This window comes from Rhamphochromis longiceps, linkage group LG16 (genome assembly GCF_057381845.1).
Source record: "Rhamphochromis longiceps isolate RC_006_pf linkage group LG16, R_longiceps_female_GT1.1, whole genome shotgun sequence".
Classification (NCBI taxonomy): domain Eukaryota; kingdom Metazoa; phylum Chordata; class Actinopteri; order Cichliformes; family Cichlidae; genus Rhamphochromis; species Rhamphochromis longiceps.
Window position 1 is genome coordinate 34042546 of NC_140572.1, and position 22658 is coordinate 34065203.

General features: G+C 41.4%; 1 protein-coding gene and 1 long non-coding RNA gene across 13 annotated transcripts in view; one reads left to right on the plus strand and one right to left on the minus strand.

Annotated features, from left to right (window-relative positions):
• Positions 1 to 6257, plus strand: part of tns1b (tensin 1b) — a 203217-nt gene extending 196960 nt beyond the window's left edge. For 9 of the 11 annotated variants that reach the window (XM_085385302.1, XM_085385303.1, XM_085385299.1 and 6 more), the window contains 7 exons: positions 96 to 164; positions 320 to 346; positions 685 to 853; positions 2482 to 2550; positions 2705 to 2734; positions 3489 to 4508; positions 4539 to 6257. In XM_085385302.1, the coding sequence (XP_085241428.1) occupies positions 96 to 164; positions 320 to 346; positions 685 to 853; positions 2482 to 2550; positions 2705 to 2734; positions 3489 to 3627 (503 nt within the window). In that variant the 3' untranslated portion in view covers positions 3628 to 4508; positions 4539 to 6257. The remainder of the gene's footprint in view (positions 1 to 95; positions 165 to 319; positions 347 to 684; positions 854 to 2481; positions 2551 to 2704; positions 2735 to 3488; positions 4509 to 4538) is intronic. The other 2 variants (XM_085385307.1, XM_085385308.1) reach the window with 1 other exon arrangement.
• The window catches only part of LOC146651545 (uncharacterized), a 112963-nt gene that overhangs the window by 49673 nt on the left and 40632 nt on the right, over positions 1 to 22658 (minus strand). Inside the window, exon 3 of one of the 2 annotated variants that reach the window (XR_014907969.1) lies at positions 7148 to 7236. The exons of the other annotated variant lie outside the window; for it this stretch is intronic. This is a non-coding gene — a long non-coding RNA (uncharacterized LOC146651545). The remainder of the gene's footprint in view (positions 1 to 7147; positions 7237 to 22658) is intronic. 2 annotated transcript variants of the gene reach the window in all.

The following is a 22658-nucleotide window of genomic DNA, read 5'->3' on the forward strand; positions in this document are numbered from 1 at the left end:
AATTTTTTTTTTTTTTTTAAAAACTGAAAATCTGACCCTTGATGGAGTCCTCATCCCAAAACGGTAAACTTTAAACTTTCTCTCCTGTAAATCAGAGCTCACTGAGGAAGTACCAGAGGTCACAACAGCAAACCCGATGGCTGAAAGGCTGAAACAAGGAGCAGGTAAAACCTCCTCCTCAGTATTAAAAGTCATTAGGTTATTTAAGTTTAACATTCCAAGACAGTCAGCCAAGTTTTGAGGTTCTTGGACATAATTGTCAGCGTCATTAGTGTGTTTTGTCACTCATTCTGACAACGTGACGTTCTTGTTGTCCCAGTGCTGAGGGCCCCTGCTGACTCCCATGGTAAACCCAGTGCACTTTCATTTGGAAACCTACAACTGGAATGTGCATCGTGTCTGTGTGTTGTCTGTCCGTGTATGCTCCACAAATGAAGACGAATAAATAACAGTCCCGTGTGACAGATTTCCCCAGAACATGTCTTTTAACACTAGCGTCCAGCTTGCGCTCCATAACAGACAGAATGTTTTATGTGGAATGATCTGTTTGGTTTCTAAAACCCCAGCCTTGTTGCAGAAAGCATGCACTCTAATGAGGACAATGTCAACATTATTGCATGAACAGATTGTTCACGATTGGGTTTGACACCATTTATCCAGCTGGGATGTCTGCTCTCTTTACAGCATGCAATGTTCTCTACATCAACTCAGTGGAGATGGAATCACTGACAGGGCCTCAGGCTGTCGCTAAGGCCATATCTGAGACACTGGCTGCTGCTTCTCCACCTACTGCCACCATTGTGCACTTCAAGGTGTCCTCACAAGGCATCACACTCACTGACAACCAGAGGAAGTAAGTCTAAACCACACCTGTCCCATCTTAAACATGAGGTGTTTGATGTCTCACAAGTGTAGACGTTGCATGTCATATGTTGTCGCAGACATATTTTTGACGAGCCTTTGACATCTCAGCGTATTTTAAGATATAAATATGTCTTTAAAGGGCTGGAATTAATGAATATGAGCAACTGAACACAATCACAAAACAATAGAGAAAATTAAAGTATTAGAATTTTTATACACTATATTATTAACTATTTCACAGCTTTCCCTATTATTACATCTGCATATCATCATTACATTTGGGTGCTGAGCTTTGGAAGGGTGTTAGAGAACAGTGAAGCAGACGTACTGGCCTGTTGTAGAAAGATAGAGCTAAGCCAGAAGACCAAGGTTTTGACTACCCAGTGGCTCTATGTCCCAGTCATCAATGATGGTCACGAGCTCTGGGTAGTGACAGAAAGAATGACACTGCTGATACAAGCGACCAAAATGAGTTTCCTTTGTTGAGTGGCTGTGCTCACCCTTAGAGATACTGTGAGGAGCACAGTGTCAAAAGTGTGTCAAAAGGGGCTAGCTGAGGTGATCTGAGCGTCTTAACAAGATGTATCCTGGATACCTCCCTTTTGAGGTTTTTAGGGCACACCCAGCTGGGACAGGAGCCCACAGTAGAATTTGTTGGAACGATTATATATCTCAACATTCCCTGGGAGGAGATGGAAAAAGATCTTGGGGAGAAAGGAAGTCTTACTCTCCTTTAGCCTGTGGCCATACCAAAAGCACTTTAGATAAGCAGAAGAAAAAGGGTGGACATGTGCATCATATGTTTCAGTTTTTATTTATGTAGTGGTAGTTCACAGCAGCAGTTTTCTCAAAGCAACCCTAAACTCCAACTTTGTGATCAAGCACTTGGTGACGGCAGAGAAGAAGAACTCATTTTTAACAGGAAGAGTGATTTTAAGCATTCAAGTTCACTACTCGAATGCTTGAAAACATGAACTTTGAGCATTATCATAGAAGCTCAGCTTCCACAAGTTTTACATTAATGTTTTTAAATGCACGGCTGTCAGGAAAAGCATGCTAGCATTGACAAAGAGAGATAGCTTACTGGTACTGATGGAATGAACAATTTAGAACCGGTCTGATGTGTAGTGATACACGAGAAAAAGTAGAGCCCTTGCATAACTGGCACAGTCTGAGTTTAACCTCCTAAGACCCGAACTCTTCCACGACATGCATTTTTTATTTCTCTTTGATATTTGGGCTGATTGGGGCCTGATGAATGTAAAAACAAAGAATTACCAGATTTTTTTTTTAACCTTATTTTGTTTTTAAGAAAAATAAGAGCCACATATGAGGATATTCGTTTAAAATTTTGATAGAACAGTAGCAGTATAATGTCCTCGTAAGTGGATATCAGGCCCTTGTAGAGCAAAATTGAGTATTTTAGTCTAAATAACCCAAAATGTGATGTCCACATATGTGGACGCAGGTCCTAGGAGGTTAAAGTTCATATTGACCAAATCAGCCTAAATCATCAATGGTTGCTCTGTTTAAAAGCTGTATAAAAGTATATGACATGCAAGTCCACAGAATGGACATTTCAATTTTTAAGTTTTGTGTCATTTACATCTTTTTTAGGCTTTTCTTCCGACGCCATTACCCAACCAACACTGTCACGTTCTGTGATATAGACCCTCAGGACAGAAAGTGAGTACAGAGAGCCATTAAAATACTTAGAACAATATTAGCGACTTGTTTTCAGTTCCTCAAGTGTGTTTAAAGCCCGTGATTTCAGCTAGTCCAAGTAGCACATTGGTTTTGTTTAGTTAAGACCTTAAACAAAATACTTAAATCATTTCAGATGGAACAAGCCTGAGGGAGGAACAGCCAAGTAAGTAAACTTTCCTTTCAGTCAACATTTGATACTTGAAAGTACTCTTTTTAAGAGACTGACCGATGCTGATATTTAGTTTCTGTCAGACGCACCCATAACAGTTGCTTCGTGTAGTAATTTGAGTCCTTACTAAGATGATATGGCGTTGAAGTTTGAAAAGAAACAGTTTGTTTTACTCTTCCAACCTGCTGATTATTCGTTCACACTCTGCTTGTGTTTGTAGTCTTTCAAACACATTGCAAACAGAGAAGTTACACAGTGCCCTCTGGTGGATTGTGTAACATCAACACAATGGTCGGTGTTACTTCCATCTCTTCCTTCCTTTTTAAACTTTGATTAGTTGGCTGTTACAACCACGTAACGATATATCATCAAAGATACTATCCGCTGTTATGTCAGTGGGGCTCTAATGTGAACTACTTAAAAGGTAATTTTTGTAATAACGCTCTGGTAACTGGTAAAAACCTCACCTCCATGGGAAGCAGGAACAAACATTTTCAGTTTCACTTAGTACTTTGTACTAAGGGTACTATTGGTATTATAATGAAGTACATCCTGGCAATAGTTCAGGTAATGTATTTTCAAAAACTACTTCCTGTCGATGGCTTCAGTTCGGAAGAGATTAAACTAAATAAACAAAACCAAACACACATTTACAAAAATACCTTCAAGTGTCTGTAAATCTGCTTTAAGTCGTTGATGAATGAAAATGGCAGCCCTAATGACGAAATCTCCAATATTGATGTTTCAGGCTGTTCGGGTTTGTGGCGCGTAAGCAGGGAAGCACAACAGACAACGTCAGCCACCTCTTCGCCGAGCTGGACCCTGACCAACCTGCCAGCGCCATCGTCAACTTTGTCTCGAAGATGATCACCTCGCAGAAACGATGAGCGCTGTCAGCAAAAACCCCTCACGCTTTTTTTCAAAATAACTTTGGTTATTTTCCTTCCTTTTCTTTTAAACCTCACAGACGCTCTCGGCTTTCAGTTTTACGTATCGCTTCATTTTTCCTGCTCTTTCACATTTAAGCCAACGCGTGTGTAGTTGTGAAAGAATGAGTGCGCGTGTGTGTTGAGAGTGTGTTCGTGTGTGCGCGGCTTGCATGCGTTTGCTTATAATCTTGGATGGACTCCAGAATGGACCAGAGGAAGTGCAGGATGAGGCGTGGCTGTGTGTGACAATGGGCAAGGGAGGCGACTTTAACCTCCCGGGCAGGGTTAACTCATGAACAGGAAGAGGGAATGACATTGTGTGCAAATGTTATTTTTTTAGCAACTGTTTCTTTTTTTGTTTTTTTTTTAAAAAAAAGAAGAAGAAGTCAAGTAGTGTGATGTAAAAGGTGGATTGTGAATCTATCAGGCTTTTTTGACTGGTCAACCAAAGATTTTAAAAAAGCAGTCAGGGCGGGTATAGCGTGCCACTGACTATGAGGGTCGGAAGTATTCTTTTGTAAAACAAATATGGCTGCTTAAACAAAAAATACTGTTTCTTTCTGTATGTACTGATACTGTAGGTCAATTCTGCACCGTTGCCATCTTGCAAAAAAAGAAAAAAAAAAGATTTTTTGCAGCTGGTAAGGGTTGTGTAAATACTCTAGATTGCTTTTTTTGAGTAGGACTGTTCTAGATAACATTTGGTGCCTGACTTTCTTAACTAAATGCAGAGCTTTTAAAGAAAAAAAGAAGAACCTAAAACATATCCACGCCGTCTTAATATATGCAAATAGCCAAAATACCACAGGTCCTTCCCTGTTCGTAGTGTAGCTAAAGATGCGACTGATGTGCAGCTTGAGCCTGAAGAGATCAGCTGAACCTTGCATTCAGTGAGACCACAGAAAAAATATTATAGAACAGGCCACTGAATCACTGCATCCACAAGGCATTGATTGTATCAGAGAAGCGTGGAGGAGGGTGGTTTGCTTCCCGTCTGCCACCATCCTCTGTTCAGCCTCCGCAGCCACACCGTTCACTCATGATTGAAGGGCCGAGGGCAGTTTTTGTGAGGACGATCTTTATTTTAAAGAAAAAAGATTTGGTCCTCCAAATCTGCTCTGCACTTTTCTCTGCTCAAAGTTTCCATCGATGAAAGAAGCTCTCACCCTACCCAAAAGTAAGCTATACATATAAATATACATATATAGATATATATATATATATATATATATATATATATAAACTTCCAAACAGTGACTTAAGATATTTATTTTTGTTGCTTTGTTGCTCTATATTATCTTGTATACATGTATTATAAAGTATACATCAAGATTACTGAAAGCAAGAAGAAAAGATTGCTTTTATTTTGGCTAAAGTCAAGTGCATTGACGTATATAAAGGTGTAAAGTGTGTGCATTTTAAAAGGGGTATCACTGTTGTTTTTGAATGTTTTTTTCACAGCATTATTTTCTTTTGTTAACATTCTTGTTGTTTTCTTGGGGGAAATATTTTGTATGAAAAATGGTTGTTACTAAAATCCAAATTGGAGTTATCCTAAAGTGATGCCAACGCCGCTGTTTTATTAACTTAAAACCTGCCGAGAAAATACGTTGTCCAAGTTTAGAGCACTTAAAATGTTAAAGTATTATCCGTGTTTTTGTTGTCAACCGAGTGGAGGGGAGCTGTTGACAGACCTGTGTCATGTCCCTGCGTGTATTCAGGCAGACTATCGGGGGTCCTTACTTTCACACTGCCTCACAGTAGGTCTGAGGCTTTTAACAGCAAAACCAAGTCAGTTTAGTAAGTAGCTGCTTCCCCCGTGTGGTGCAAAAGGATCACTACAAAGGAGCCACTTTTAATTTAATACAGTGTTTTAGCTGTGAAATATTGAGTTAACACAATTTGATCACTGACAAAACTTAAATGATTTTGTAGTTTTCTTGACAAACAAAATTATTTTGCTTTTTCAATTTTAATTAAAGGAATGAGTGGCAATGAAAACTCCCACCTATGGCAGCATGATGCAACATAAGGGTTAGTTTGGGGGCCTATTTGGACTCAAACCTACGTCTCCAAAAAGGAAAAAAGCAACGGAGCCCTTCCAGGAGTTTATACCTGACTAGAATGTTCCATTATTTATTAGCAGGAGCTTGCATGCTCGACTCAAATTGTAACCGTCGGCCTGTTGACTAATCTGTGCACAGCATCTTCATGACTCATTTAAACCAGCCTTTCCGCAGAGAAGCCCATAGGAAGATATCAGTGCGAGTTTCACGTGACGACTGCCTCTTGGCTCAGCTTATAAGACAAATAAGCTTTTTTTTGCCTACAAACTCCTTCTTGAGGGGAAAAAAAAAGATAAAAGACTTCCTAACCATGAAACTGAATGTCAGTCATTTGTTTGCCAAGATGGACACTCCAGTGGCGTCTGCCCACTCTAGACAGATCAGTCTGGACCCAAGAATGTGTGTGAATGAGCTACTATTCCTGTATAGAGCTTTGTCATGTTGTTTTGGTTTGCTACATTGTATGGCTTTTACTATTTCTGATGGAAAAAAAAACACATTAAAAAGCAGTACAAATCAAAACCGCCTAAGTTTGTTCTTTCACTAAACAGGCAGGTTGGCTTTGTTGTGCAGAAACTGAAGATTTAAGGTTAATTTAGCATAAAATATTACAACATTTTTAAACTGATTACCAAATTGATGGGTGGATGAGGAGTAAGGTTAGTGAATCGGGAAGTGTAGAGGATGAGTAAAGACAGGACAGCTATGAAGAGCAGAAAGGCTCAGATGAGATTCCCATGGAGATATAGAGATGTCTACGAGAGAAGGCTTTTTAAATCAGACTGTTTAACACAGTCTTGTGTAGAGTGACACGATGCTTGAGAAATGGAGAAGTGTACAGGTTCTGATTTTCAAGAATAAAGGTGATCTGCAGAGCTGTGGTAACGACACGGATAGAAGCTGATAACTATACAATAAAGATGTTAGAATGAGTTGTTTGGTTAAGAAGAGTGGTGATGATCAGTGAGCAGCAGTGAAACTTTAAATTAAGAAATGAAATAGCTTTACAGATGTGACGTTTGAGAGAGTTGATGGAGTACAGAGGAGGTCAGAATGAGTTTCACTGAAAGCGTCTGATAGTGTGCCAAGACAGGAACTGTGGTGCTACATGAGGAAGTCGGGGTGGCAGAGAAATATATGCAGGACATGGTAAATGGACTGATTCTTATATAGCTTTTCTACTCTCCCGGAGTACTCAAAGCGCTCTATATAACATGCCTCATTCACCCATTCACACCCACTCATACAAGCACTTCCTTCTATACTTAAGTACAATCTAAGCATTCACACACATTCACACTCCAATGGAGTCGGAGTGTGAATGTGTACTAACCCCAAGCAACTTGGGGTTAGTATCTTGCCCAAGGATACTTGGCATGCAGACTGGGGAAGCCAAGGATCGAACCACCAACCTTCCAGTCACTAGCTCATCTGCTCTACCACCTGAGCCACAGCCACCCCACAGCCAGCTTTGGTGAGGTGTGCGGCAGGGGTCACATCTCTGGAGAAAAGAGGAATGACAATCAGTAGAAGTAAGAAAGAATACATGTGTGTGAGTGAGAGGGAGACGGGTGGAAACATGAAGGTGCAAAGAGCAGAGGGAGTGAAGGTGGAGGAGGTTCAGTTGCCTGGGGTCAACCATCGAAAGCCACAGAGAGGTGAAGGAGAGAGTGCAGGCAGGATGGAGTGGGTGGAGACAAGTGTCAGGGGTGGTTTGTGAAAGAAGGATAGCGGCAAAAAAAAAAAAAAAAAGGTTTACAAGATGGTAGTAAGACCTGCTCTGATGTATGCATTGGAGACTGTGGCACTAACAAAAGACAGGAGGGCTGAGCTGACAGAAGATTTTCACTGGGAGTGACCAGGATGAACCAAGATGTCGAGCAGTTTGAAAAGAGACAAGGCTGCTATAGTCTGGATACATGCAGAGGGAGTGTGGGCGTACTGAACAAAGCTGTGGAATATGGAGACCACAAAGAAGATTCATGGATGTAGTGAAGGAGAACATGCAGAGCGCTGGTGTGACAGAGTGGGATGATGGGGCTTAGGGGGGGATAAAGGGAGGAGTCTTGTTGTTATTGAAGGATTGTTCATATGAAATTTGAGAGGATGTAAAGAATGTCTGTAAAGTCAGACCCTTGCAATAAAACAGGTTTATTTATCCTCCTGGTTGGATAACTTTAAAGTGAGACATGTTCGGCTCGACGTGCAAAGATGTGGTTCTGATCTGTGCACATTTACACTTTATTGTTTGCTTTCATGATGCATAGGAGGGTTTTTATTTTTTGGAGTACACAAATCACACCCATAGATGCGTCCCTCATCTTTTCAGAACACTTTCTTGACCTTGAGGGAAAAAGGAAACAACGTGAAGAAGAATGTGAAAAGACCACAGGGCAATGCAGATTACACAGAAGGACTCTAGCACTTATGTGCAGCAATGAATATAGATGCTCCAGTAGTACAAGTTGCTGCAAGGTACTGCAGCAAATTGAGCTTTGAAGCATCTGTTGTGCGCTGTAAAAAGATGTATTGTAACTGAATATGTGATGTAATTGAATAACGTAACCGAGTAACTTGTGAAGAGTGATTTAAAGAAGAAAAAAAAAAAAACAAAGTCCAGAAGCCTGGCCTCAAACTCACGCCACACAAGTCCATTGTTTTAAGACTGAAACGCTGCTTTAATATTTCTATTTAACAAGGGCGACAACCGCCACTGAATAATTTGAAATCCGCCTGTTAGCAGGTCTGGGATTGATAAGAGCTGATAACAGCCATTTGATATCAATGGAGAGGACACACCCATGTACATAAGGTCTCACAGTTCACATTGCCTAAAACTGAAAGCACTGCTCATAACAGACCTGTTGTTACAAACTATCCTTTAAAGGACAATGTGAGCGTGCCAAAAAAACCACAAAAAAAAACAACCCCCAAACAAACAGCACTTTAGACCAAATTATACTGTGGTGAAAACCAGACACTGCTTCTCACCAACTGATGCTACAGTGAGGATACTTCAAAGTTGCAAAGTGTGGAAAGTTAAGCCAACTCAGAAATGCCAAAACTGCAGTTCTGCTCATTTCCACTTCAGTCTGCCTCGTGTCAATCTCTATAGTCTGTCATGTTAAAATGCTCAAATAAATGACATTGGTTCTGTGATGAGAAGATAGATTAATAACAGATGTATTATCTTACGGGAGCACAACTGGCCTTATCTGTTGCTTCCAAGACTCTAATCGGGGCTGCAAACAGACGAAAGTGTGTCCGTCTCCCTGTGAGGTGGACAGTAACCAGTTACAGGAAAATGAACAATCCTATATAGACTGTGTCAGGGTGCTATGACATATATCCACACAACCAAAGCAATGTACAACCACATTTTACACAGGTATGTGGACAATAGCCTGCAGAAACTAAGACTACTGGTGCTAGCACTGCTAACATTAGCCATACTGAATAAAACTAATTTGACACTCAGTGAAATTTGAAACAATCAAATTGCTTCATATAAGATCATGTCCATTGTTTAATTTTGCCTTTAGACTTTTGGACTAGTCTTAGACTTCAAAATGTCTAAAATCAATGTGTGGTATTATGGTGGCCGCGCTCATCTTTTGAATAAATTACAGCTTATGGCTGCTTCACAGTGGCAAAGGCAGAGATACTCTTCAAAACAGAAGGAAGACTGAAAGCAGGCAAATACAGCTAAGATCAACAGCTAAGACAAAGATGTGCATTACATCTTGATGCATTCTCAATCATCCAGGAAAGTAAATCTCCAAAAGTTGATTCTGTTCATCTGGACGTAGCGTTTTGTGGGAGAAACGTTTCGTCACTCATCCAAGTGACTTCTTCAGTCTCAGCTGACTGCAGGTTTCCCCAAAACTTATAAACAGTACATTTGCATAATGACTGAAACCAGCCCACTGAAGGAGCAATGGGCTGGGAGGTCAGTTCCTTAATCATAATTATGCAAATTCTCATGACCATTGATCAACAACCACTGACCAAAACCCACTGACCAAAGACCACTGATCAATGGCCATGAGTACCATTCACAGAGAGTTGGGGAATGGCTGCAATCACAGCATTGTAAGATGGTGAAAGATGTACCCTTAGGCCCCCTCCTCAATTCAGAGATGGTCTTTCCCTTTTCACGTAAATGGCCTCCTTGACTCCGCGCTCAAACCAGCGTTCCTCCATGTCCAGGATGTGTACATCCTCATCATTGAAAGAGTGTCCACTGTCCTGTAGGTGTAAATAGACTGCAGAGTCCTGGCCTGACGAGGTAGCTCTTCTGTGTTGTGCCATCCGCTTCGCCAGAGGTTGTTTGGTTTCCCCGATGTATAAATCCTGGCAATCCTCCTGGCACTTAACAGCGTACACTATGTTACTCTGTTTGTGTCGGGGGGACCCGATCCTTGGGGTGGACCAATTTTTGGCGCAGCGTGTTTTGGGATTTAAAAGCCACAGAGACCCGGTGTTTAGAAAAAATGCGTCTCAACTGCTCCGATACTCCTGACACGTACGGGATCACTACAGGTTTTCGCTTGGGCAGCGGTTGTCCTTCTCTCCTGGATCGGCTAGATCTTTCTTTAGGTGCCTTTCCAGCTTTGACAAAAGTCCAGCTGGGATAACCACATTTACTCAGGGCCTTCTTGATGTGCTGTTCTTCTGCCTCCCTGGCTGCTGTGTCAGTGGGGATGGTGTTCGCTCTGCGTTGTAGCGTCCTGATGACCAGTGGATGATGAGAGTCAAACCTTAAATACTGATCCGTATGTGTAGGTTTACGGTACACGTCAGCTTTTAGATATCCCCCATTACTGATGGAAATGTCACAGTCTAAGAAGGCTAACCTGCCACTTTTCATATCCCCCCTGGTGAATTTGATGTGCTGGTCCACCGAGTTAATGTGATCCGTGAAATGTAGTACGTCCTGAGATTTGATTTTCACCCAGGTGTCATCCACATATCTGAACCAATGGCTTGGTGGTGTTCCAGGGTAGGATAGCAAAGCCCTCTTTTCCTCTTCTCCCACAAAACGCTACATCCAGATGAACAGAATCAACTTTTGGAGATGTACATTACATGTACAAAAGCACTGGGTCAGCTACACATTACCGTTACATTGCATCAATTGCTCAGATATGGAAACCCTGAAGCTCCTGGTGGAAAGTCTGATGTTAATGCCAGAGCAGGTCTGGTACTACAAACAGCACCTGGCGACCCTGTTCTGTAACTTTGCATGGCCTGCTGTGGTGGCTGGATTGCTGTGGTACCTAAATGCTTCCACTTTGCAACAAGTCAGAAATGTCTTTCTTCCAAGACATTCCACCATCAACTGTAACAGAGATAATTACAGTATGACATTCAATTTCAGTCAACCTGTTCTCTCACAAAGATTTGCAAAGGCAGACTGCATCCATAGGGGCTTGATTTTTTATAAACTTGCGGTAATGCGACTGTAAACACCCGAATTCAAAGATTAAGGGGTGTGGCTCAATATTTTTGCTCACACAATATCGCAGAGCGATTCCAGCTCAAACTGTCAAAATTTCCCAGCCATGCCCAGACTTAAACCCGTCAGAACCCTGCTTTGAGAGAGCTGATGTTCACAGATGCTTCTCATGCCGTGTGATGAAGCTTTGACAGGAAGAATTGGATCAACCCGCTTAAATCCAGGAAACCCAACGTTTATCCACGAATACTCAAAACTGTAATTACCGCAAAAGGGACTGTTAAAGAACGCTGAGCGAGATGAGAATACTTTTGTAAATGACAGACTTAAATTCAACACTTTTAAGAAATTTGCCAAAATTAAAAGCGTTATTGGATGTAGACTGGTGGGAAAATAGCATCTTTAATCAACTTGAATGCTGATTAAGTGTGTAAAAAAAGTGGTTAAAGCATTAAAAATCGTAGTTATTCAAAACTCTTTTTGCCTCAAACTCCATGGACTTGTCTTCAAAGACAAAGACTTTATATTTTTTACAAAGAAAGTGAAAGTTCAAACTATTTTACCCGACTACTGAAGTGGCTGCAGCTCACGTGGCTGGGTTGGTTATCAGGTCAGGGCTGGTGTTTCAATTTAAAGCACACTATTACACGTGGCCATAAAGAGCTCTGAAGATGATCCCTAAAATTTTGAATTGGATCCTAAACCCAGTGTAAAGAGGACACAGGTGGGGGACCGTTTTGGGCACTTTGTAGGTGAAGATAATCGCAAAATAAAATCACGTGCGATCATTTCCACTTCAGATTGACACACTGCGAACCAAACACTTGATCAAATGTAACTTCCAGATTTCCGAAATAACCATGGCTTATTTATTACAAGTGTGTCATCTTAGGATGACACAGTTCTTGGTCTTATTGCTCACACGCATGATTTACAACATAACGGCGACAAATGGCTTTTCCATTAAAATCCACAGCCAAGTCTAGCTGCACCTACTGGGATTATTTGTAGGGCAATCTCATGACATCATTGCTTTAGTCTATTAAATTCTCCAATTGTTATAATAAAGTTTTACAGACAGCAATTTTCTGTCGCCTTACTAGCCTAATAAAATTATGAAAAAATGCACACAGTTAATATGAGCGGGGTAAAGGAACGTCACAGTATAAAAACTTTGCAATTAATGTCATTTGTGTTATTTCAATGATGTCACGAGTCTACAGTTTCTCCAGGCCTGAGAACACCAAACTCAAAAAGCAAATAAAACATGGTTTAGAAAGAGGCTTCACAAAGGTCTCTAATAAATACTAAATGAAAAAGCTGGAAAGTAAATCAAACTTCAGAATGAGATGACAAGGAGTCCTTATAGAATAGAATAGATTATGCTGATGCTGCAAAACCTCCAGAGGCGAGCAGGAAGAACAGCGTCGGGTGGAGTTGGGCGGAGTCTTTGATGAGATGGCATCTGTGCATGGGACATTGAGAAGTCCCAATGATCTTCTCAGCAGTCCTCACCAAAGTCCAGCAGCTAGTTACACATGGGAGGGCTGATGGGGGGTGCAAACTGACCCATTTGATTTGGCACCCCCATATTTGACCCAAACTGGAATGGGTCAAATATGGGGGTCAGTGAAGAGTGGCACATCACTCCATATATACATATAGAGGAGTACATTTGCGTGTTTTAGTTGCGAAGTCAAAGGCTCAAGAAAAAGTGACATACCAAATTCTTATAGTGGGGAAATACGCGCGCGCGCGCACACACACACACACACACACACACACACACACACACACCTATAGATGCACACACCTATAGATGCACAAACAAAGTTTTCATATACTTTGATTTACAATGTTACAAAACTCAGTTCACAGCTACGCAGTCTGATTTACAAGTACAAAATATTTATGACCAGAATTTGAGCCCGTACGATTGTCACCAAAATTAAATCAGCTTGAGGTATTATTCATACAATCACACAAAACTTACACATGAAAGCTTGAGAACTATGGACACTAGACTGCTAACAAACAGACAAACAAACAGAACACACATACTCCATCTCTTCACGAGGAGAATAATGAGCAATATTTCTGGATCCTAAAACATGTTCTATCAAATCTTGGCCATCTGGGAAAACGGCGAAAGGCAGAAAATGTGCGCGCCAGGTTCTGCTTTTGACGTGTAAGCGCTGGCTAAAAGTCATATATGACATGTGACAGCAAGGAAGCAGAAGGGAAGAATTTACAGATTCTAATAAGATTTGACTGACATGTCTGAACTCACACAAACAGTGTGAACACTGTTGTTTTTGTCATTCATGCAAGAGAAGACATTTTTAAAGTGACACCATTAAATCTGTTTCAACATACACAGTATTACATGATGCTGTAACGGATGTCCTTATTAAATCAATGATTTTTAAACGTTTGTCTCACAGAGGGATCAAATGTACAGACAAAATGGCTTAAAGACAAATCCATCAATAGTACAGATTTTTTTGATCCAATAAGCAACACTGACTTCTCAGTTTAATGTGGTATGACTTGCAGTTGCAGCAGTGGTCTGTAATAATGTGTCCGCCCACTTGATGGCAGTGTTTCCTTTCCAGACAGATGTTTGTCCAGAGCTACTCACATTTGTATTGTGCACAATATTTCCATCTCACCTCAGTGAACGTAAGCTTCACATTGTGTTTCTATGGATTCCACCCGTACATGTAGATCTATTTCTCATACCAGCATTAAATTGTTATGGCTTTAAAAAATTAGAACATTTGTTGTTGTGTGGGTCATATTCAGAGAAGGAATGGTGCATTTTTTTTTCTTTTTAAGCGGGCCAGTGATTGTGCATAAAACTCCTTCTATCATCATCTCACATTAAAGCTCAAGTTTGTCTTTCAGAGTTAAAGCAACATCCCTCCTCAGCATTCTCTCTAAATGCATTCTTACCACCGAGTTCAACCTTCACTTTACGGGAAAGATTTATCACCACTCTGCGAGTCGTGCATAGAGGATTCATGAGCAGAATTCCAATCGTTTCATCTCCTTCATGCCAGAGCTGTGACTCTGGAAGTGGTAAGTCGCTTCGCCGCATGGCGTCCAGATGACACGACGAGAGCATCAGCTGTTGATTTGACGGTGGATAATACTTCTAATCTGCGTTTGCTTCTGTTTAGCCTTCTCGCCTGCTAGTTTCTCTCCTCTGTGGCTCTGATTCGGACACCTTTGTCATACTCAGACATATAATCTTGGCTTTGTGGAGAGACAACTGCTGTACAATTATGGGCCAATTAGCTCGGGCTCGCCAAACCAAATACTGATTTTGATCACCTGATTGCGAGGCCCCTCCGGTGCCTCCTATTTGCCTGTTTATCCACGGACTGGGTTGGTTTGGTTGGTTTGTAGCCAGAAGTCTAACCTTACCTGACTCCATTCTTGTCCGATAGGTATCATTATGCCATGCAAACAATGACATCACTTACCCAAACTATATGCATGAGCTTCCCATAACCACAAGTAGTTTAAGTCACCCAAACATAACTACACACAAACCACAGGGCATAACAAATGACCACTTTTGTTGTGACGTAAGAGTTGGGGCAGACGCTACTTTCTCTAGTATTATACGTAACATGGCTGCCCGCTTACAGCAGCTCAGGACTGAGAGCTTTAATCACAACTGAAATCTGAATGGGAGCCAATTTTAATAACTACTTTCAGCAACTGACCAGTGAATGCAGGGCTTCGCTCCAGCAGTCATTCTGAAAACCTGACGCCCAAATCTGCTTCACAGAGCAGCAGTTTTGCACTGGTTTGCTAAACGTCACCATACCTACACCTACTAACAGCTAACCACTGGAGATTTTCTTTTTAAATTTACAGTTATTTATTTAAGAGAAGTTACTTTTTAAGTTACAAATTTACATTTCTGCAACATAAAAAACAGCCCGAGTTACAGCTCAACTGAATCAAAGATGGCTGCAGATCAGACTAACAACCTCATCGGGAGGTCGTTGGGTCGTTCTACCTGTCTGTGTGTCAAAGTGCCCCCAAGTAATACACTGAACCCTAAATTCTAAGTGTCTATACGAGAGTTAGAAATCACCTAAAAGCCCAGAATAGTCCTGTGGGAGTGGGTGAATCCTCAGTTTGAATCCATTTACCAAAACAACTTTAGAATAAATGTTGATTTAACCATCAGAGTACCTATTCCAACTATTTTTCATCTTTTGGAAAGTGCAACCATGCTACTTAATGGGAGGGAAAATGTGAAAATCAATATTACGTCTGCTTGGCAAAGTGCGGTAATCTGACCAGAGCAACAGGTGTCTTGTTTCTTGCTAAAGCCTGCTGCCCGTCGTCACACATGGAAACATGTCACCATTTGGAGTGAGAAATGAGTGTCAGGCCTCCTGGCTCCAACTGGATGTGCAGAGAAGTTTACACTCTGCCAGATGGCGTGCAAACCTTAAAAGCAGAACGAAAAGACATACATGCACGATAATGTATTTGCTCTAATCGTGTAAATTACGCCACATCTCCAGATCTGGCGAGGATTCAGTCACAAACAGGAGGACATCTAATTTGTCCTTTCATCTTGACAATTGGGACTGAGATGCTAGACATGTTTTACAGGATGTTTGCGGCCGCTGGAGTTCACTGGTGTACAGAAAGGACAAACATGTAATAGAAATACAGTATGCATCCTGTGTGTGTACACAAAAGTTGTGTATATGTGTGAGTGATTTCTGGACTCGTGACTGACTGTCCATCCTGTGACCGGTGTGTGTGACTCACTCCTATTCCAAATGTTTCCATCTTGGCGCCTCAAAGGCAAAACCATCGAGTGCCGTCACCATCTGGATGGTAAGGGCCCTCCTGGGCTGCCCGCCTCACGTCCCTGACTCAAAGACTTCAGCTAAAAATACAACCTTCAGGATGTTATTGCAAAGGCACCGATACATGACTGCCTTGGATTTCTTTTCTGAACCTGGCACTTGATGTCTCTGTCTTCTCTCCATAAATAACAAAGGTTAAACTGCTCACACACATCAGTCAGAGTAATAATGCAGTCTAATAAGCATGTGATGGCTCTGACGACAGGCAGTTCCTGAAGACGTTACTATGGTGGATTTTTGAGGCCTATTTAAAACCTTATTTTAAATGTGACTGGGTTTTCATGTAGTGACCAACCTGCTTAGATTATTGCTGACCACTGCAGCTCGATGAAGCCTTTTTTTCCATTATAAAGCTCTGTGGTTTTCAGCCAGCCAATCCCTTCTTATCGACCTGCAACTGACAGTTTTCAGCGACAAGCACCAACCCTTACAGTTAGAGTCTATGCATTCAGTATATGCTCTCACAATGTCTGTTTATGACCGTTTAGCATATATAAACATGTCACAAATAAATGGGTGATTAATCTTATTTAAAATTTCAGGAAGAGCAGGTTTGCAAGTTTTCACTGGGAATCATTCCCAGTGCAAGATAACCCTCATTCACCTGTGTCAGCTCTACCTGGCAGATTTGTTTTATACTAGACTTTATTTTTGTTTCTATTTGATGGCTGTGGCTGCGTCTTGGCTTTGCATGTTTCATCTGTTTGATAAAATGTGTGTGCTGGACTTAGATTAGGTGCTACTTTACAGTGTGGAGACTAGAAGTTAGCATTGTGCTCTTTTCTGTTGTTTATTTTATTGGTGGTCAGCAAACTGTTTCTGGCTGCCACAGTCTGGCAGTAGAGATGTATCACACATACCAAACACCAGTAAAGACAAAGGTATAAATTTTAGCATCTTGCGCTTTTTTCCCCTCCTTTACTCACAAGTGGAAAATAAGCAAAGTGGATCAAAGGCTGGCCCATGTGCTCCGGTCATAGATGAGCTACTGTAGTTCAAATTGCAGAAATATTTAAAGCTGGTTCTAATAGAAAGGTGTCTCAGTGCATCCCAGTCAGGGGGTCCACGCTGACCCCGTCCACCACCGAAAGCTCCAACAATGGACACGTGAGCATCAAAACTGGACCACTAAGCAATGGAAGAAAGTGCTTGGTGCCTGGCACCAGGATGCCAGGTGTTCCCCAGGTAGCTCGATGCTACTACAGGAAGCTGGACTTGAGCTGTGGTATTTGGCGTCAAGATGTTACCAACATGTCCGAGTGCTTTCTAACACTCTCACACAGCTACATCGTGAGCAGTTTGGGATTCTGTATGTTTCCCAAAGATATTTCGACACGTGGAATTGAGGACCAATCCAAACGCCCAACAAGAGCTGCCCAGCGATAGTAAAATGATTGAGAGTGATACTGTTCTTTCACATAAAAATAAATAAATGGTAAAAACAGCAGCCAAGTATACTTGACTATCATTAATGTACCTGGGAGGCCAAACAAGTAAAACCTGTGTGTGGAAAACATTGTATTTGATGCATTCCTTTCCACTGTACCATTGCAAACTATAAAGGCTGTATATGATTACAGGCTACGTAAACAGTCATTGATGACTTTGAATACTGTATTACAGCTTAAACACATCACAGCACAGGCCAGAAAAATGCCTCCTTCCACCTGGCCTCTGGTACATGTGAAGCATGTGCCAGTAAAAACAGCCCTGGGGAAATGTGGTAAAGGGCAAACCTTAGAAGTACTTGCACTACTACAGTTTACAAAAAAAAAAAAAAAAAAAAAAAAAGAGGACAGAAAGTGGGCAGCCAGAAAAAGGCATCAGGTGGTTGATGTCTCCAGCAGTGGGAGAGTTAGCTGCATAACAGAGCAGACCCACCTGTTCCATGGCTGTTTCATTTTACATGCTGTTTCTTTCACTCTCAGCAGGTAGACTAAAAAGTTTCCAGCTTTTTAGTAGGAAAAAAAAAAGTTGATTGCCTTGCTCACAATTTTGGTTTAAACAGATTCTTCTGGTTTCTGTTTTTCTGGCAGAAAGCTCCAGATCACAACAACCATCTCAAATCTCAATTGTTAACAAACAAATAGCTGGACTGAAAAACCAGACTCAACACAGCCACATTTGGACAAACATACGTTTTTAAGGGCACTACTTTAGAAGCTTATTTATCCTAGTCAGTATGCATTCCAGCCATAGGAAAGAACACACAGCAAAACCTCTACAATATAGAATATAAGAAAACGTGACGTCTTGAAAAAGACCATTTCATTATTACTGGCCAACTGCTTGTTTGTAGGAAGAGCTATAGTGGGAAGTAGGGCTGCTCGATTATGGCAAAAATGATAATCACGATTATTTTCACTAAAATTGAGATCTCGATTATTTGACGATATTTATTTAACAATAACAATGTATTGAATAATGACTTTAAAGATTGTCAAAAATAATATAAAATAGTGTGCAAATACTGATAACAGTGCAAATGTTTGCAATATAAAAAAATAAATGAAAAATGTAAACATCTATGTTTAGTGAACTTTGCAGTGTTGCTCTGTGGTGCAGCTACGACACTGTAGCAAAGTTTACACACTATGTCTACTTGATCCACGTCTGACTCCGCGAACCCATAATGTTTCCACACCACTGAAGTTTTTTTTTTTACCTCTTTTCAACCAACGGCAGTCATTCTCCTCTCCAAATAACTTCTGCTTAGCTTTCCGAGCTTCCCTTGGGTCCTCTTAATCAGCGGTCCCCAATCCCCGGGCCGGTACCGGTCCGTGAGTCGTTTGGTACCGGGCCGCGAGAGTTGAGGCTCAGGTGTGAAATGTATAGTTTTCACGGTTTTTATCGGTTTTCAGCGTTATTTTGTTATCATTTTTATCGTTTACTTGGTTTTCCTTGGTCTTTTCACGTGTGTTATGAATAAATTTTCTTTTTTTCAGTACCAGTACTAGTTTTATTTTGTTGTATTTATCCGCGACACCTTAAAGGCCGGTCCATGAAATAAACCGGTCCGTGGAGCAAAAAAGGTTGGGGACCGCTGCTCTTAATTGTTGTGACACGTGTTTCGAAATGCAGAGAGGTGCGCTCGATTTGCCACACAGAGCAGCGCGAGAGTAAAGCACGAGGGAGGGGCTAATAATCGGCTCAGTCATTTTTAATGATCGTTGAAAGCCCAGATCGTAATCGAGATTAAAATTCGATTAATTGAGCAGCCCTAGTGGGAAGCCCTCCTTCGAGTGTTTTTGAGCAGCGCTGATGGCGGCCGTGTAGAAAGGCTGTGCAGGACACTGTAACATGACCCAGCACTGTATACCAAGCTGCTGAAAAAGTCTCATCCTTAACAAAAGGCACCATTGCAATGCTTTGAGATATGTTACGGCCTTTGTGTGTGCCAAAATAAATACAGACTACTGTTATTACAAGGTGTCACTTTGAACCCCAAAATGCTTTGTGTACAAATTCCCTTGAACCTCGTAGTTCTCAATCACCAATGAAGGAGGCCCAATTCCTACTGGTGCCCCTTTGCTTACCCCACGCCCTCCATCCACTCAACACATCTCAGATCCTTCTAACAGATGGCTCCAGAGGTCACCAGGGGAGCAGTGGGGTATGGTGGAGGTGGGCAAAGGTTAAGCCAGGGTGCAGGGGTGTTTGTCAGATGGCCTGTGTGCCTGTCAGTGTGCAGGTGGATGAGTAGCATGTGGCCTCCAATCCCCCTCCTCAACCCCATACTTTCCCAAACCCAGGGCTTTGATTACAGGTCAAGAAGTCAGGATGGAGAGATTCAGTGGTCATCCCAGACTGAGGCACAAGAATTTACGCGTTCGGCTTACTCAGCACCCCCTTGCATCTGCTTTGGAAAGGTACAGGGCTAAGTCGAGAAGGGGGGGGGGGGGGGGGGGGGGTGGCCACAATAAACACAAGAGCACAAGGAAGGACTTGAACCTGGACAGCATGGTGCTCTGATTAATCTGTGCTCTTTAACCCTAAAAGACCCCTGACCCTTCTTGGTCTATTTAAGATTGATGTTCATGCTTAATCACGAAGCACACGAGTATGTAACTGTGGCTCACTTACATTGTGTGGAAAGTTTCATAAAGTTTTGAGTTTATAAGATAAGAAAGTTAAATATTTAGCCAACACTAGCAAACAATAAACCTTTTTTTTTTTTTTTTTTAAAAGGTGGATGTAGCTCAGGAAGTAGGACAGGCCATCTACTAGTTCAATCACTGGCTGCTCCAGTCTGCATGCCAAAGTATCCTTGGGCAAGGATGCAGTTCTGATGAACCAGCAGTGTGAATGTGTGTGAATAAATATAATGGGTGAATGAGACAAGTTATATATAGAGCTACAGTACAGTAGAAAAGTGCTAAATAAGAACCAATCCATAAAATCACGATTATTCATACTTGAGTAAAAGCAGAACAGCAGCCTCATTGCAAACTATAAAAAAATGGTAGTTGATCAGTAATTACACTGAATCTTTTTGCAAGTACTAACAGATTGCAAGAAGTTGCAGTGACCAGCTGGGTGACCAATTTGGATTACAAGGAAATTGCACAGGTTTCCTAGTATGATTCAGCCCGTCTCCGAAAAACTGGTCTGAATCAGACCGACTGGCAAAGGTTTGCAAATAACTGTAACCTAATTTATAAATGCAGACAGATTCCCAACATGTTGCACTCAATCTGAGTCAGTCTGCACCACTGAGCAATGACTCTCCTGCAACAGGGGACTTGAATCAGCTGGCTGCCAACTGATTGTATTCTAGTTCTAATCCTATGTAAAGGCAAGGTTGTCATACACATTTTTGAGTTTACCAACTCTGTCACTATTTGTGGAGCCTAAACATACAGCAAAAGTTGTCGTGGGATTATTCTGATGGGAAGTGAACCACCTTTGTAGCACAGAAAATCCTGCTTTGTACAGACCTCTGGTCCCCGTCTTTGAAGCAACCGTTTCAAAGGCAACGAGACCACAAGCTAATTGCACATTATCAGTTACTTTGTTTGTACCGCAGTCTCCAATTATTGTTTTCATTAGCGTGATTACTCCATAAACTTCTCTCAATTTGATGCCATTGGTGAGAACTCAAAGGGAAAAACTGAACTTAGGTAATTGCGTTAAAAATTCAGGAGGAAGAGAAGCCAGACAGTGGCCTAAAATATATACACTGCACGATTTCCAGGTGGAAATGTGTTTTACATGTTTGTCTGTAGTGATAATTTCTTAAGCTGAAAATTAAAATAAAGCTCGAATTTCTTCTTCTCCCCAAATGTATTTTTCCTTGTTTAAAGTTTATCCTGCTTTATTACAGGATTTCCACAAATGAAGTAGCCTGCACTGTCACAGTAATCACCTCACAGATTAGGAAAACATTTTTCCTAATTACACATTGTACACTCACAAATTGGATAATATTATTATGTGATTAGTAGTTTTCATAAAATTAGACATTTGTATTGAGGCCAAAACAGCCTTGGGTCCATATGCAGATTTAGCGACCGAAAGTGCAAATTGTTTTGTTAGACTTAGAGGTGAGGAGAGCGAGAGGGAAAAAGGGGGTGAAAAAGTGAAGGAACACGAGCCGGCAATATCATTTTCTGAGCTGGAAAGCAAACACCCGGCCTCTCGTCTTCCCTACAAGGCGTCTAGATTCCGATCACCGCCCGGTCTACAAACTGAGTGTGAACCCTTATACCAACAGGGGCAGTCACCCTCCTCTCTGTCCATCATTAAAACACACCAGACCCAGACTATGTGCCATGATATGACATAAAATAAAGCTGTGTGAGAAGCCTGCACTATAAAGAATTTGTGTCTTAGTGGGGAAACTTCGGGGTTCATCACCATGACAACTTTCCTGTTGAGTCCAAGCAATTTTAAAACAATTTTGTTTCTTTATAAGCCATCAAAAAGTGATATACAATCCTAAAATAAAGCGCCTAAGAATTGTACTTGCTGACCTTACATAAATCAACCAAGGAGGTTAAGTACACTGAATTTTCTTTTTATATTCTGCTTATATTCTTTACACGCTCTCAGGGCTCCGACTGAATGAACGAGACTAAAACTGTCTTGGGCACATTCAAACATCAGATTAATTTAGCGAAATAGGAAACCGTAATCATATGTTTGCTCTTCCTGTGTCTTAATGATAGAGCTGCGATACTGAAAACTATTAACTTATGTCAACTGTGATTGACGATGTTGAGCGGAGCCGAATAAGGAAAAGATATCCTGGGTAAAAGTTATGCCTTTTTGCAGCATCCAACATGTATTCAAAGGAGCAACTCTGAAGGCAGTCTTTATTTCTGGTACTTTTTCAGTTTCACTGGAGCTCAATGAATCACTGGCGAGCGTCTTCCGTGCAAACTACCAGCCACCGTGGCAACCAGTCAAGTAAACTCATTGCAACAGTTCTGTCACAATGCAACTCCTCGTCAATGGGTTTAAGAATATACATTTGCTCTAGCACCTGGTGGTTGACAGGGGTTGCTGACTCTTCTCTAGGCCTCCTCGACTGAGGTTTCCAACTGACAGACACAAAACAGA